Source organism: Delphinapterus leucas, chromosome 18 (assembly GCF_059928025.1).
Source record: "Delphinapterus leucas isolate spDelLeu-1000000601 "Yukka" chromosome 18, BTC_Dleu_Yukka2, whole genome shotgun sequence".
In the NCBI taxonomy this organism is placed as follows: domain Eukaryota; kingdom Metazoa; phylum Chordata; class Mammalia; order Artiodactyla; family Monodontidae; genus Delphinapterus; species Delphinapterus leucas.
Window position 1 is genome coordinate 71,795,541 of NC_143146.1, and position 17,975 is coordinate 71,813,515.

At 39.5% G+C, this 17,975-nt stretch overlaps 1 protein-coding gene across 7 annotated transcripts in view; it reads right to left on the reverse strand.

The window, feature by feature from the left end:
- Window positions 1–7,892: 7,892 nt before the first annotated feature.
- USPL1 (ubiquitin specific peptidase like 1) overlaps window positions 7,893–17,975 on the reverse strand; it is a 36,783-nt gene continuing 26,700 nt past the window's right edge. For 6 of the 7 annotated variants that reach the window (XM_089899685.1, XM_089899686.1, XM_089899681.1 and 3 more), the window contains 3 exons: window positions 16,697–16,822; window positions 14,086–14,243; window positions 7,894–12,160 (listed from right to left, as the gene is read on the reverse strand). In XM_089899685.1, the coding sequence (XP_089755811.1) occupies window positions 10,260–12,160; window positions 14,086–14,243; window positions 16,697–16,822 (2,185 nt within the window). In that variant the 3' untranslated portion in view covers window positions 7,894–10,259. Of the gene's footprint in view, window positions 12,161–14,085; window positions 14,244–14,596; window positions 14,684–16,696; window positions 16,823–17,975 lie in introns of all 7 variants that reach the window. The other variant, XM_089899687.1, reaches the window with a different exon arrangement.

The window sequence follows — 17,975 nt, forward strand, 5'->3', positions numbered from 1 at the left end:
TACAGTGGAATATTAGTCATAAAGAAGAATGAAATAATGCCATTTGCAGTAACGTGGATGGACCTAGAGATTGTCATACTGAGTGAAGTAAGAGGAAGAGAAATATCTTATAATATAGCTTATTTGCAGAATCTAAAAGAAATGATACAAATGAATGTATTTACAAAACAGAAATGAACTCACAGACTTCGAGAATGCGGTTGCCGGGGGGGAAGGTGGAGGGAAGGGATAGTTACGGAGTTTGGGATTGACATGTACACACTGCTATATTTAAAAAGGATAACCAACAAGGACCTACTGTATAGCACAGGGAGCTCTGCTCAATGTTATGTGGCAGCCTGGATGGGAGGGGAGTCTGGGGGAGAATGGATACATGTATGTGTATGGCTGAGTCGCTTTGCTGTGCACCTGAAACTATCACAGCATTGTTAATCGGCTATACTCCAGTATAAAATAAAAACTTAAAAAAAAAAGAGAGAGAGAGAAGAGGCTGCACTTTACCCTGTAGAGTAAGAGAGTCACTATTAAAGGTTTCTGTTTCAGGACAGAATGAAATCTATTTTAGGTGGTTGGGTTGGCAACAACGTCAATAAGAAATAAGAGATCAGAGGACAGTTTAGACGCAATTATATTTCAAAGGAGAGGCAGTGACGCTCTGGGCTAAGGTGGGTAAAGGAAAGAAGGCATGGATTGATACAAGGGAAGCCTGGTCAAGATTTAGGGACTGAAACAGGAGGGAAGTTTGAGGGTGAAGCCCGCATTTAGAGCCTGGGAGACCCAGAAAATGGTGATACCATTTCTTGATGTGGGACTTTGGAGGGGTCTTAAAGAAACCTTGAAATTAGAAAACTTATACATTGTCCATACTCTTAGCTTTCCTAACTTGTGGCCTGTTCTCCACCGTGGAGTTTATCTAGAACCTAGTCTCAGAAACAATCTTCATTTTAAGTTAAACTTCATTTATTTAAGATAAACTTCCCAAGAGACTACTTAGGGGTCCACAGAGCCCTATGAAAATCTGAATGGGAAGCTAAGGACCCTCTCCCCAGAATGTACACATTCACAGAGAAAATCTTATTGACAATGTCCAAGAGTCACAGAGGCTCTGGAGCAGAGTTCTTGGCCCCCCGATTTTGAAGGCCCGGCTTTGTATTTTATTTATTGGATTTGTATTCTAATTACTGATAAAGGTCATAAAGCATGTCAAATCCAAAGTGTTTAGGTATGGAAAAATTACTAAACTGAAGATTTTAAGGTAACACAAAGAACTAGAAGAGTCTAATAGTATTGACAAGTCACAAAGAGAAGTCAGTAGCCAGGTTCTTTTCTTTCTTTCTTTTTTTTTCTGAGCAATTAATTACATATGTAAAATTAGTAATAAAGGACTTGAGACAAAAAAAACTACCTTGAGGTTTTAACATTTAATGCTTTATTGTTACAGTCTGGAGCGACTGGAGGTACTGGCTGTGAAGGGCTTTAATATAGTGATCCTTCCAGGATCCCTTCTATAGGGATTTACACCATCACCAGATACCAATTTGTATTTCTTTCTTGGGAGTTACTTTAATGACACCCAGCAAACTATCATATTTTAGTCACCCCCTCATAGGAATTGAGCCTTTTTTTCTTCTTTTTTTTAGTAAAAACAAACCAAAAATTATTGTCTGTCAAAGATGACTCAAACTAGTTATTCCTAAACAAGTAAATCAAATACACACTTTAAAATAAGGAGATCTTCAACTACCTTAGTAATAAACTGCAAAGTAGATCATAGATTATTATATACATGTGTGAGCATAATGATAGTTTATTTATACTTAATTATCCAATATATTCACCGGTACAAGAACATAGGCTGGCTTTATAATTGGAATTCTAGTGAGGTGGATGGACTTAGAGTCTGTCATACAGAGTGAAGTTAAGTCAGAAAGAGAAAAACAAATACCGTATGCTAACACATATATATGGAATCTAAGAAAACAAAAAAAAGGTCATGAAGAACATAGGGGTAAGACGGGAATAAAGACACAGACCTACTAGAGAATGGACTTGAGGATATGGGGAGGGGGAAGGGTAAGCTGGGACGAAGTGAGAGAGTGGCATGGACATATATACACTACCAAATGTAAAAAAGATAGCTAGTGGGAAGCAGCCGCATAGCACAGGGAGATCAGCTCGGTGCTTTGTGACCACCTAGAGGGGTGGGATAGGGAGGGTGGTGGGAGGGAGACGCAAGAGGGAAGAGATATGGGAACATATGTATAATTGATTCACTTTGTTATAAAGCAGAAACTAACACACCATTGTAAAGCAATTATACTCCAATAAAGATGTTAAAAAAAAAAGGAATTCACTATACTACCACTACAGAGGTGAAAATCTGCAATGGATAAGAACTAAATATAGAACTGAAGTTTTAAATATAGAATTTCCCTATTAGTTACCAAGCACAGGGATGCTTTACAGTAACCACAAGGTCCATATCACTGGGACTCCAGTTTACAACTCAAACATCTCGACATCCTGCTGAACAGGCCCCGTTTATGTTGCCTTGGGGCTGGGGGAGTTTTAAGTATCAGGTGAGGTGTAGACACACTTGAACTTCTCAGCATATTTAGATCATCTCTGCCTCCAAAGGCAGTGGGAAGGTTATAATAATGAGAAAGCTGGCAAGAAGGGTGCTTGATCAAGCTATTAAGTGCCTGCAATAACTAAACAGAAAATGCATTTTCATTTTGAGATTTGAAGTATTTCATAGGAGCTCCTTTTCTCCTGATGACCTCTCGCTTCTGTGGTTACATTTAATCTCCTGATTAAACTTCTCTGGTACCAGATTTATTGTCGCTTTGGCACTTTGCTGTCTTGCAGAAGTTAATAAGCGCCTTTTGTGGGTCTGCTTTACTCAGAAGCACCCTGTAGTGCCTGTCAGCCGCCTTTGCCTCTTCTGTGGCTTCCTGAAGGAGCACGGGTGGGGAGAAAGGGGTGAGGATCTCCTGGAGGTGAAAAGCAAAGGAGGGCCAGAAAGACAGTCACAGATAAGCTCACTGAACAGGCCTGTTTCAGAGCCACCAATGGTATGGGGCTCTTTACCTGCGGCAGGAGCGCCCACAGGAGGAGATGCCTCTGGAAACGGCTCAGAAGTCATTAGTTTAAGGTCACTCCTTTGGGATGTTCCCTCTAACCTGCCAGCTCGATTCCACCCTTCCTCCCCTGCCATGACACATACGGACACGGATCACCCAGATTCTGAGTTTGGAAAAACTAGTCCATTTTGTGTTGTTTGCATTTGCGGTACCCAGGAAAACACTAAGATAACTAAACTTACTGCAGTAATCATTTCACAATATATATAATTCAAACCATTATGCTGTACACCTTAAACTCCTACAGTGCTGTATGTCAATTATATCTCAGTAAAACTGGAAGAAACAAAACTCTAATAAACTGTATCTTCTGCTTTTCATATACTTTTTCTGACTTGCAGAGTGGATTACTGCAATAATGTTAACTGGAAGAAAAATTGGCTAAAATTTGATAGACTTTCCTCCTAGCCTTTTTTTCCCCCCTAGGAAATTGATATTTACAGTTTAATTGCCTTCTATAACTGATCACTAAGTTTCTTCCCACATAACTTCAATACACTATAGGAATTGAATACTTGTTAACATAATATGAAAGATATAATATGAATGGTGTATTTTGAATGGTTAAAGAACAGTGAGGTGATTCAATAAATGGTATTTGAACAAATATACTGTTGGGGGGGAAAAGAAACCTCATGGCACCACATCAAGATACACTGCAAAAGAATTAAAGATTCATGGAAGGAAGGAAGGGAGGGAGGGAGGAAGGAAAGGAAGGAAGGAAGGGAGGGAGGAAAGAAAAGAAAGGGAGAGAGGGAGAGGGATGGAGGGAGGGAGGAAGGAAAGAAAAGAAAGGGAGAGAGAGAGAGGGATGGAGGCAGGGAGGGAGGAAAGAAAAGAAGGAAAGGAAAGAAAAGAAAGAAAAAGGAAGGAAGGAAGGAAGGAAGGAAGAAAGAAAGAAAGAAAGAAAGAGAAAGAAAAAGAAAGAAAGAAAGAAAGAAAGGAGAAAGAGAGGGAGGGAGGGAGGGAGGAAGGGAGGAAGGGAAAAGAAGAAAGGAAGAAAAGAAACCTAGTTTCATTAGAAGAAATATGTCAATATTTATATATTTGGGGCAGTAGAAGTAATCTTGACAAAACTTAATACCAAAGGGAAAAGACTATAAAATAATGTAAAACTTTTGTCAAACCATTAAAAATGATAATCAACTAGAAATCAAAACTGCCACGTGCCGGGGAAAAGTTTAATACCTTAAACGTAAAAAGCAGGTATAAAGCATTAAGACCCCAATTCAGTCACCGCAGGACTGAAGCTCCCACAGAGCTCCTTGTTCAGGCACCTTGCTCCCTGTGGCCCCCTTCAAAAAACTCCTATCTTTCCTTACCTTTCAAACTGCCCAAGAGGCCAATCCCAAGAGGAAGGCTGTATTTGGAACTCAGGATCCTCCCAAACACCTGTCCCCAAGAGATCCCATCACAACCTGCACTCTTGTTTAGCTCTGTCAGCCTATGAACTCCGATCCTCCCAGGACTTTAAATTCTAGATCTAATCTCTCCCAATCTCTCACTCCAACCAACACCTTAGCCATCCCCCCCAGCGCCTTCTGGAGTGCATGGTCTGTCACTGACAGGACCTCTCCTGTCCTCAACTTCTGTAAACAGTCTCTCCCTTCCTTTGTGCTGGGTGAAACCTGAATAGCCCTGTCAAGTGGTGGCTGTTTTATCTTCCTGGTTCCCTGCTGTTATTTCAGCCACGGTTCCCCCATCTTCCTTATAACCCTCCGGTGCCTTTAAAGCACAAACCATTAGACTGAACCCCCTGTGCTGTTCCTTTTGCTGTCATCCGCCCTTTTCATGGTCTCCTGCCTTTCCCTGAGGGTTTTAGCTCCTGGCTTACTGTATATTCCTTTCCGCCAGGACTCCTGCTGCCATTTAGATGTCTTTGCCGCCCAGAGACTATCCACACACCGTCCTGGCTTCTTGGCTCCTGTATCTCCTCACTTTTCATGGACTTCTCACCCAACCTTGGCCTTGCACTTCCCTTGTCATTCTTCAGACCCTGTCATCACCCACAACTGTACCGTGTCTGAAAGCTCAGTTTCAAGCACACCTCTGTCTAACAAGCTTACTTCCTCCATGAGTCCCATTCTGGCATTCTTTGAACCCACCTCCAATCCATTGAGATCTGCTACCACTTTTTAGTTTTTACTTTTTTAATTTAATTTTGATTTTATATTGGAGTATAGTTGATTTACAATGTTGTGTTTCAGGTATAGAGCAAAGTGGTTCAGTTATACATATACATATATCCATTCTTTTCCAGATTTTTTTCCCATATAGTGCCACCACTTTTTGTTCTTGTTTTTGTTTTGTGGTTCGTGGGCCTCTCAATGTTGTGGTCTCTCCCGTTGCGGAGCACAGGCTCTGGACGCGCAGGCTCAGCGGCCATGGCTCACGGGCCCAGCTGCTCCGCGGCATGTGGGATCTTCCCGGACCGGGGCACGGACCCGTGTCCCCTGCATCGACAGGCGGACTCTCAACCACTGTGCCACCAGGGAAGCCCGAGTGCCACCACTTTTTAAATGACCATCATCTGTCCCATGTCCCTACCTCCCTCCTTATCCACCATATCATCATGTTCCTTTCCTAAAACCTGACCTCCTTTTCTCTTCTCTGTCCACTTTGTCTGACAATACCTCCAACTTCAGCTGACTCCAACTGCCCACCTACCCTGTCCTGCACCTGAGCAGCACACGTGATTGCAGAGAAATAAACCACCATCTTAGCTGGTCTCAGTAGAGTTTATGACCATAAACCTCTGGAGGGCTCTCAGCACTGCCTAGCGAGCCCACCGCATGTCCCTAGTCAATTAGCTCTGGAGACTCAAGCCTCTCTTCCTTGATCTTCAACCCCTCCTCCCCTCACGCCCTCAGCTGATTTTACTATATCTCCCAAGAAAAGAATCACAAGACCTTTCTTATCCTCTAATCATCAAATCTCCTAACGACTGTACCTATATACTTTGTTTTTCCTAGTATTAAAATGGATAAACTCTTAGCTCTTAAGGTCACACCCTCCTCCTATTTTGGACCTCATCCCGGAGAAAAGTGCTCCTGCAACTGTCCCTTTTCTCATGTACAACATCCGTTGTCTCTCTCCCTGGAACACTCAGCCTCATATAGAAACATATTATGACATCTCCCATCTTAAAAGCATTAACAAAAACCTTGACCTCACATTCCGCCACCAGGTGTCAAGTGAATGTTTCAAAAGAATGTAGACACACTTGAACCTCTCAGCATATTTTAGATCATTTCAAAAGAATGTACCTGTATCTGCCCTTTCTCACCATCCCTTTTCGCTTGAACCCATTCACACTTATTCTCACAGCTCCACTGAACTGTTCTGGCTAAGTTACCAAGGATGTACGTCCCTGTTACCAAAGCCAATGTCAAGGCTCAGTCCTATTTCTCTACTTCCCAGCAGCACCTGACAAGCCAGCAGCAGATCTGATAGATCTTCCCCTGATTTTCGGGACACCACTCATCTGGTTTTCCTCCTAACTGCCCCTTTTGTTCCCCGGGGCTGTTTTAACTCCTTAAATGGCCCCATCCTATATCATGGCATTAAATAGGATCCACGCATTTATAATTCTTAAAAGAGTATCTCCAGCGGCGCCCTCTCCTGAGGCCCAACACGGCAGATGCACTTTCCTATTAAATTATCTCTACTTGGAAGTCTAATAGAGATCTTATGCCTAACGCATCCAAAACTGAATAAGTTCTTTCCTTTAAATGTTCTCCCTCCCAAGTCTGTCCCATCTCAGTAAATAGCGCAACCCATTTGTTCAGGCAACAAAATCTAAGGTTTATCTTTGCCTCCTCTTTCTAGCCCACCTTCAACCATCAACACGACCTGTTGGCTCTGCCTTGGAAAGGCAAGTGATCCAGCTGTTTACCACCTCCACAGCGGGTCACCCTGTCTTAACTGAGACTGTTATAGACTAGCACTTCTATTTCTGACCAACTGCATTCTCCACACTTCAGTGATCCTTTAAAAACTAGACCGTGGGCTTCCCTGATGGCGCAGTGGTTGAGAGCCCACCTGCCGATGCAGGGGACACGGGTTCGTGCCCCGGTCCGGGAGGATCCCACATGCTGCGGAGCGGCTGGGCCCGTGAGCCGTGGCCGCTGGGCCTGCGCGTCCGGAACCTGTGCTCCGCAACGGGAGAGGCCACGACGGTGAGAGGCCCACGTACCGCAAAAAAATATATAAAAACTAGACCGTGTTATTCCCTTGCCTGAAACCTTCCAGTGGCTTCCCGTTTTTCTCAAGCACAGACAAGGTCTTTACTATGCTCCACAAAGCCATACGTGATCTGGCTTCTGCCAACCTCTCTGATCTCGTTATAATTCTCCTTCCCTTGCCTCACTCTACTCAAGCACACTGGCCTCTTCCCTCTTCTCGATCCTGCCAAGCACCCTCGCTCCTCAGGACTTCTGCTCTTCCTGGAATGCCCTTCGTCCAGTCACGTGGCTAAGTCCCTAACCTCACTGAAACACCTGCTCAAATGTCATGTCACTCCAAGCAACCTTCCAAGTCCACTCAGTCTAAATTAGTCCTCCCATCACTCACCCATTTTTCTCCATAGCATTTAGTACCACCTGACATTGGTCAATTGTCATTATTTGAAGAGTCTATGCTTGTGAATTTGCCTACTTGCCAAAATTCATTTGTAACCCTAAAAATCAATACTTGCAGTGCTCTTGTACATGTACACAGCAATGAAAAATCTGAAGCCCTTGCAGTACATTTGGTCCACGCCAAATATCAAGGCTCTTGCTATGTGGTACAGATCATTTGGCGTGGACCAAACATGCTCATGGACATTTTGGATTGGACCAAATTTCAAGGACCACTGGCGTGGACCAAATGTCTTATGGACGTTTTTTGTCCTTTTCGTTGGTTATTTCACTTGTTTAAAATGGCCCCCAAGTGTGGTGCTCAAGTGCTGTCTAGCATTCCAAAGTGCAAGAAAGGTGTGACATGCCTCATGGAAAAAAACATGTGTGGGATGAGCTCCATTCAGGCAGGAGTTACAGCGCTGGTGACCTTGTGTTCAATATTAATAAATCAACAATATATACTACATAAGGTATCTTTAAACAGAAACACACAAAAAACAACATTTGTTGATCAGGTGACAAAAATGTTGTGACCAGAGGCTCACAGGAACCTAACTGTATTCTCCCAAGAGCAGTGGTCCAGTATTTGCTAATTCAGTGTTTGTGGTGACTTGATACAACAGAAGTACCGCAAATAACAGGAGTCAACCGTATGCATCCCCTATTACCACCCAACATTATATATTTACCTCCTTGTTTAGAAGGCAAATTACTAAAAGGCAAGAATTTCCTTTTATTTATTTATTTATTTTTATTGCCTTATACCTGAGGTTTACAACAGTGCTTGGCACTCAGCAGAAATCTAGAAATAGTTGAATGAATAATAACAAGTAAAGGATGGAGAAGCAATTCCTCAAAGAAACTCAACTGGCCAATAAAGTTACAGAAAATATTCAACCTCACTAATAATCATGGAAATGTAACCAAAACCAGCCAAGGTTTTTTCCCCCTTCAATGCTACTGCCTGGTGTTGGTGAGGGTTCGGCAAAGCCATGCAAACAAAAAAGTCCATATTCTTTGACCCAGAAATTCCACTCCCAGAAAATAAAACTTGGATTTGTGAAAAGTTTTATCAATAAGGATAATTAACAATAACAAAACAATACAAATCACCTCAAAATATAAATTGGTGAAACAATGGTAATACACACAATGTAACATTATATAGCTATCCAAAAGTTGTCAAAAACTAAGATGGAAAGATGCTCATTAAACATTAACACACATCATTAACAAACAGGTACAACAGAATCTCATATTTATTTCTTAAAGTCTAAATGCATAAAAATATGAAAATGTTTGCAGTAGTTATTACCACTAAGTGTTAAGATGAATGCTCCGAAATTTTCTTGGTGTTTTCCTGTATTTTCCCAGTTTTTCCTTACAATAAACATGACTTTTTACTTCTGCAATCAGAAAAAAAGGGAGGGGGAGGTTTGGGAGTAATTTTGACAAATCATTTTTGCAGTACCGAGTCCCTAACAAAGTATTCTCCCCCAAGACTGCCACCTTCAAACCTTAGTAACTCTGCTACTTACTCAAATCACTACAGCAGCGGTACTGTTTGGGCACCCAAACTTTAAATGAAGCTAGAGGTAAAACATACACTAAGTTCAAGCACTGTAGTAGCCACTCTATACTCAATCCCAGCTCTACAACTTACTAGTTCTGTGCTGTTTCCTTATCTGTTAAAAGTGATAAGAGTACCTTGCTCGTAGGAACGTTGAGGTTTAAATGAATTAATGTTTCATTGATAGTAAAAATCCAACGTAGGCAAGCCTTACATGCACTGGCTATTTCTCCCAAAATATAACTGCTAGATGGTGTCCCACTTTGGTTACAGAAATAAATGTCTTGGGGGAGAAAGATGATACTTATAATGTAAACTCTTAGCACATCAACACAAAAATAGGTTACTTTTTCCTGTTACAGATCAGTTTTTTGATCACCTAACATTATATAAAGTTCTAGTAACAAGTTTCCTGCCATCTTTTGTAAAGAGAGAAAGAGGAAACAAGTTGTATGAGGGGAGCTTACATTCTACACCACTCTACTGGTAGAAGAGACAGGCTGAGACTCTTATGTAAGACCACAAAACCACTAGCAAAACAGTCATGTGTTCATGTACCATATACAATGACTTAAGTTTGTATCAACTGGTGTTTTGCCTGAACCAACATAACTAAAATTTAAAATGTAGAAATTTAATGTACCCAACTGTACAGACTGCCAGAAACTACAAACTCCTTTTCATTTTTAACATTGAGATCCTCATTCTCCTACAAACACAAAATGAAGCCAACAAGGAGAACAAATTCTTCATCATTTAAACTTGTGAAACAGATCGTTTGCTTTGAGGGCATAACCAAAGGTAAAACCTTCAGTAGCTTACATTTTGTTCATGACAAGGCCAGTGTGTAGACACTATCTAAAAACACAGTAAATTTTTCCAAGAGTAATAATAAATATTAAACTAAAAACAGTTACCAAGCATTCAACAATTCTCAAACAGATAGTCATCAAAATGAGGGAAGTCTAACGTGTCACTTGCTAAAGAATTTAACGCTGAAGTAGAAAAAAACTCATCAAAAATATCAGTCTTCATGGAATTTTCCGAGTTCAATGTTGTAACACAGGCATTATTTGTGAGTGAGTCTGGCTGAACTTTGCACTGATTTTTCTTAGTGGGGCTGCAGTAATTATGGTCCTGTCTCAGATGAATGTCTTGGGGAATACTGTTTAATTCATTAGGTACTGGCGCTGGGATATGATTATCTCCCATTTCTAAGTACCTAAAGTCAGCCTCCTCATTTTCTGAGAGCTCTGTTGAAACAACCGTTGTAGGGGACAGTAATTCTGCTAAAATTTCTTCATGAGTTTGACTACTGTATGAGGAAACACTAGGAACTGTGGGGCATCCAGATTTACTATCAGCAATATCAATTTGATGTTGTAGTTCTTTTAACAAGTCTTCTATTGATTCACAATCATTTGGAGATCCACAATGGGACATATGTTCTAAATTTTCACTTGGAAGTGTTCCATTTTGGGGGGAAGACATAAGAGCAGCTAATTTCTTCTTTTTTGCCTTAAGTTTTTTAAGAAGTTTTAGACGAAGTTTATGAATCTGACCCTCAACTGAGTCTCCACGGTTTGCTGAAGAAACACCATTTTCATTTCCATGAGAACTGTGGTTGAGGTGAGCTCCATATGAGGCGTTTTCACATTTCTTCAAAACTTCCAAATCACCATTACCATCAGCAGGGAGAGCAGAAGCTGTGCTAACTGGTGATGGATGGCTTGGTGCAGGGTTACTAACTGGAGGAGGCTTACTTGCACAGCTATGAGCTTCCCTGGATGCCCAGTTACCCTTTTGTTTTGTACCTTTAGTTTTAAAGCCACCAAAATTATTTGCCCCCTTAACTGAAGGCTGCAAATCAGTCACAGTGTTTCTACTATGAGCTGAAACATAAAACGGCATAAAAGAAACACCCTTGCTTAATAAGCCTTTAACCCAACTTCCCACAAATGGTTTTTTCGGATTTTCTTTCAGAAATGGATTCTGTGACAGCTTAGCTGTTACGGTTTGAGAAGATGCTGCAGTTTCTTTTTCCTTCAAATCAGACACCTGAGATGTAACATGTTGTTCTGGTTTTAATTTCTCAGTTTTTGGTAAAAGAGATTGTTTCGATGGAGCATCCTTCTCTAGGGCAACTGTACCCTCAGTTTCTACTGAGTTTACTCTCTGTGTAAGGTCAGTAGCACGAATATCATTCACAGGCTGAGTAACTACAGTATCTTCTGTATTCAGCTGTACTGATGGCACATTTGTATTTACAAGTTGAGATGAAAAGCTTAAATCCACAAACTGGTCTTGGGTAAGCTTGTCCTTGCATGGAGCCGATACTAAAGAAGCCATTAGTGACTCTTGCGATTGCAAGGTATGTGTTTTGACAACCCCTGCATTCTCTGCCACAGGTTTATTTTCTAATAAAAAACCTTCCGAGTTAACCTGTATTTCTTCAAATGTCAAAGGTGAAATATTCTTGTCGACCAAACCTTTCAGACCTGAAAATAAATGATGTTCAAAAGTTACGGCTTCATCCTGCGAAAGAGTATTAGGAGCAACTGACACTTTTGTGGGGTGAGTTCCTGAGGACAGTTCAGCGGAGGCAGCATCACCTACAGAACACAGTGCTGCTGATACTTGATTCTCATCTCCGAAAGCGTGCTGATCGTAAGTCTTTTTAAGTGGGCGGCAGGCAGGTGCTTTATCTGTCATTTGGGATGTTTTTCTTTCCCAGATAACAATATGTACCTCTGAAGCAGGAACTTGAAATTTCTCATGCCTTTCAGAACATGGGCCTTTTAAGTCATCACATTCCAGCCAACTTCCTGGGGGATGGGGAGGGAAAGTGAAAGATGTTAGACATTCAAAAAAACCACCATCCTGGGTTAACTTTCTTCTGGCCTTTTTAACCGCTGTATCACTGGATATCCACCGAAGGAGAATGCTTGAAAACATGGCCTTATCCTTATGTCACCATTTTTCTCTGCCAAATGTTAAAAGTCCTTATTTGGATAACAAAAGTTATACACTAACATCCAGAAATGTGAAAAATTGAGGTAGTGTTTACTCTTTTCTAAAATGCCCACAAAAATCAAGACAGAAGTATCTTTAACTTCTGGAACTTAGAATACAGTACAGTATCACCTAATATATCTAACAATATTAGAAAATAGATTAAGTTTTTCATAATGTAATGAATTTTCAAGATAAATGAAGCTTGTTAACTCAAATGCCAACACTTAATTCAATTCTTATTTCATTTCTTTTTGGGGTTAGAAAAAGAAGCTTAGGCCTTGAGGTGTCTGCTCTTATTTTATTTCTGAGCTCCCGTTTTCTCATTTGTCAAGTAGGAATGAGATGATGGTGAAGGGAAAGAGGTTAATGTCCCTCTACACACCAAAAAACCCCAAACAAAACCATCTGTTAAGTTTATGTGGATACACCCTTATAAACTATCTGAACCCACCACTTTTTATCCTATACCCATTAAAACTTTGAGAATATTTTCTTTGCCTAGGTCAGTGGTTCTCCACTACACATACACATTAGAATCATCTGATTAATATTTGGGCTGAATTCTCAGAGACTGATTCACTGGTCTAGGAGAGAGCCAGGATGTTTTTTATAAGCTAACCATACAATTTTTATACGCTGTCAAAGTTGGAAACCATCTAACCTCTTCTACCTGAAGCAGACTTTTCATTCTCTAGAATGCAATAAAAAAGTGAAATAAATTTTTTCTAAGTTTTTTTATGTTATTGAGAACCACTTCCCCCACCCCAAATTCTGAAGAAGGGTAAAACTTTAAGGTAATAACTATATTTATAACGAGTTTCAATTTGCAAAGTGCTTTTATAAACACGTTATTGTGTCATCTAACCAAATCATCCCCAGGAAGAAAATATCAAATATGAAAAATTTCTTAACAATTGTAAATGGAAAAACAGAACAAAATCAAAGTGACCCCTTATCAATGGACTGATATAACACTTTAAGGAGACTGAGTTATCTTGTCTAAGACAAAGTGAACATCGTGAGGGGAAACAAACTCAATGATAAACCACATTAAATATACAGAAGGGAAAAAGCAAAATTCATGAGCTGTACTAGTTAACCTTGTATTGAAAAGTTTAATTATTTAAATAAAGGCTTTACCTTGACTGTAGCTGTTAGCAAACTACGGATTTCAGATATTCTATTTCACAGTGAGAGAAGGTTACATAGTCTGCAATGTCTAATAGTCTTAGAAATAGATGTTTACTTTTATTTATATTACTAACAATTGCAAACTCAGCAAAACTTATTTTATTTTTGTTCTCAACTAAAAAACCTCCAGAACAATGCACTTTCTTTTTAAAAGAAATACAAGGTTATAGATCTAAAAACTCAAAATTGCCACCATTTTTTATACTGAACACATATTCCTCATATAATAAAAAATGAAAGCAAAGGCATTAAGTGAAAAATAGCAAGCTGTAAACCAACAGTAGTATATCACCTCAATCTCTGTCTAAAAAAGAAATATGCATATGCATGTGTATACCCATAAATATGCTAATATAAACAAGCAAAGTTAAAAGTTAGGAGTGATTCTAAAGCAGAGTGACAGAATAGAGGAGAGGGGCAGAATAGTAACAGGCAAGGACAGGAAGAGAGAAAAAAGAACCAAGGCAAAGTCTGTCTTAAAAGAACAAACTACAGTTTAGTGTCCATGCCTATTATCATAAAAGAAAAACGTTTAAACACTTACCATCAGCATCTAAAATCCATGTTATAAAATGATTGTTTGCTTGGTACTGAATTACAGAAGTTATTTGATAAAGACAGCCTTCAGAATGGAATGAATAGTACTGCAAGTCATTATGCGGTAAGCCTTCCACAAAGTGCAACATGAATATGAGAGATACTCTGTGGGAGAGAAAGGTAAGAGAAGTCAAACAAATGTAATACCATGTGTCTGGTTATACAAAAGATGGTCTAAAGCGAGTAAGTCGCACATAACATTTTCAAGGCCAACTGCACTGATTTTTCTTGAGAACCTCCAGATGTGTGCGTTAATTAGAAATGGAGAACTCACTCTAAGAAGAATGTAACAGTAAACCCTTCTCCGAATGGTATCACTGACAGTTGGAAGCCATCATGCAATAAGGCTCTAACACAGACCATTAAACAAAAATTGCTCTGTGAGCCGTGATGCTGCTTTGGCTTAAAGAAGAGCTCTCGGAAACTACTTCACAGAATCAAAAGAAAAAAATCCAGACCTTTGAGAATTCTCTTTGGCATCAAGTGCAGTGCCCAAATTAATTGCCTTTGTTAGATGGGACAGGTGATATGTGAAACAAAATAACAAACGTAAGATATTCAAACAAACATTTTAAAAACCACAACATGCTAATACTTTGGCCTATTTCTCTCAGTTTTCTCAGGAAGTAGAGAGACCCATCAAACTAAAATTTCTACTTACAAAAAGTTTATTTGTGAGGAAGTAGAGAAGAAAATACAACATGATGGTTGATTTACTATAAACTTTAAGACATCCATAATTTCAAAGATACATTTTATTATTACAGTAACATAACAAACCAGAAAATAGAACCCAAAATAGGCCTCAAATAATTAAATTTAACAAAGCTCTCAGGATTTACAAAAATGTTGAATACCTCTTCCCAATATTTAAACAGCTGTTAAAACTTACTTAGCTTACCAAAATTTATTCAGCTGAAATAAACTTGAATCAATGTCCAAAATGCAGATTATTCAAACTGATGAGAGATAATTTGTAAATCATCCCTTGTCAATCTTTCTGTTAGATAATAATCAAGTCTTTAAAACCTAAGTACTGATAAAATTAAAAGTCCTGCAAAACCGTCCATAACACTAAACTCTCATTGTTTTTTGCCACACATTGATCTGAGATGCCACTGATTATATAAAATGTACCATTATGAAAGAAGACTGCCAAATAAACTATACCATGCCATCGATTTTTAGATGTATTCCCATTTCAAACATGCTAAAAGGTGAAACTGTGTCTGTGAATCAGTGATCCACAGTAAAACCAGAGATTTACTCTCACAGCTGGATAGGCAGGCTTTAGGCCTCTTCAAGTACTAATATTTAGTTCTTTTGGCCTCAAATGTTACCTTTTCAATATATTTGCTGAGGCTAGTTACTAAAACCTTCTCTTGTTGATCCGTAGACTACACAATCTTACTAGTTTCTATGTGAGTTTACACGTGGAAAATGTTAAATAAGCAGCATTTATTTCTTAATGGCATAATTTTAAAACAGTACAACTTAGAAACGTTGGCTTCTTGGAGTCAACAAAATAAAGCAGATGCCTCCTCCTTTTCTAGTTTATTTTCCTTTCTACATCTCCTAAACCCTAAAAGTCACGGTATTTTCCTACCCATAATTCCAGCTTGTCTCATTTCCAGCCTCTCAGGTGAGGGTTGAAGTTTACCTCTAGCTTGGCAATAACAGATTTTGTTCTCACACTTCTTCCTACCCACAGTACCCTTGAATGTCAAAGACAGTGCTCAGAGCTGAAGAGAGCAAGTCAGGTTCTGACTCAACCATAAAAAACTGGATGGGACAGGTTAACAGAACTGGAACCAAGAGTCACAAGAGATTTCAAGCTACGATCCATTTGTACTCACCTCCCTAACATGAGATTCAACTCCTCCTGTTATAAGAATCTACCCTCAGGAAGAGAAGAAAAAATAGGAAAGAGAGAAAGCAAGCACAAGAGAACTGTGCTAACTGCCCTGCTATGCAAGTCAGCAGGGCACACTGAGTCAGCTCCAGACAGCCTGTGCTCCGCAACGGGAGAGGCTACAACAGTGAGAGGCCCGTGTACTCCAAAAAAAAAAAAATGATACATCTGCTCAAGGGCAGCAGAGAGCTTACAAAAGGATGAGGAATTAGCAGGCCGAGGACTGGAAGAAGAGGGAAATTCAGACAGATGAGCCTATGGCTCATCTTTGAATCATCTTAGTTCTTGAAATTAGATTAAGGACATTCCAGAATTCTAATGACTCCAGGCACTTGGCAGAGGTGAGAAAAATGGAAGTTTAATATCCTTAAAGAGAGAAAAAAGGCAAAAGAAGGTAAGACAGTAGGACAGTGGGGTCAGACAATCACCCTAAGTCAGCTCTGCAGTGGTATGTCGCCTGAACAGCTTGCTTATTGGCCAGAGTTCCTGATAGAGAGAAACATTTTGGCAATTCACAAACATACATTAACTCAAACTTCTGAAAGTAGGTTGTAGTCATCACTTTTAATTCTACACATTAAAAAAAAAAAAAAAAGTAAATCCACCTTCATTTTGTTCTAAAAATAGTAGTGCAATTTAAACTCACTTTTCTAATACCATTTTTCTTATCTGTGACTTATTGTTGCAATTGTTACATGGACCAAAATGGGCAGCATTAACTGGGTGCCACTCAGGGATGACGTTTGTAAAGGTGACCAGATTCTTCATACATCTATAAAAAAAGAAGACAAAACTTTGATTAAGTTAAATTCATTTATGTTAACTCAATCAACATTTAAAATAAAAAGGTACTTTCCTTTATTTGTTTATTCATACTTTCCTATCCCCTCAAATCAATATATCAATGTTCCTCCCGAACCCTACTCTAGTAAAGCTCTTGTAAGGACTCTCCACATTAATTACCTATAGTTCTCCAGCTATGAGATGAAGAAAACGTTAAGGCAGAGTTTCTCAAGAGCAATACCACTGCTATTTTGCACTGGGTTATTCTTTGCTGTGGAGCACAGTACCGCGCATTGCTGGATATGTGGCCTCATCCCTGGCCTCTACCCACTAGATGCCAGTAACAGCCTCCAGCTGTAGCAACTGGTTATCTCCAGACATTGCCAAATGTGCCATGGGACAAAAATAGCCCCCCTCCCCCCAAAAAAATACTTTTCTCAAAAAATAGTTGAGAACCACTGTTCTAAGGCTTTCAAATTTATTAAGAGCTCATCTCTTACTCAAAAAATTCACAATCTGGCTATCCATTATTGACAAACTAAAACAAGAAGGGGCACTTACAAATATATACAATCAGGAATAGAGACAAATTAATTATCTTGATCCTTAAAATATAAGAATATCAGCTGCGAAAGAATAATGTTTTCACAGTTTACACAAGCTCTAAATTTGCACTTTAGCCTGAATACTTAATAGCAATAGGCATCTAAAAAGACGATCTTTACAGATGCACACTGTACCTCAACTAGATTCGCTTTAGTAATATCTTTAAAAGAGCAATTATTTATTATCTAGGAGACACCACCTTCTTCTCTCAACAGTAACAAATACTGGTAAATCATAAGTGAGATAAGCACAGGCCGTTAAAAATAGATCAGGGAAGCTAACATTTTAAAAGCAAAGCCACAGAGAGGTATCAACAAATACACTGACTATATTTCCGCTAAATTCTTAGCTCTCAAAGATAAACGTAAAGTAAAGGCTCCTATTTTTTAGTTGAGAAAAGGGAGTTTGTCTCGGCAAATAAGTGTTAATGCTCCACAGGACATCTAACATCTCTGAGCACTTGCTATGCACAGGTCACTGTGCTAAGAACTCACGTGCCAAACAAATCGAAGTGGCAGGTGCTATTCTTATCCCCA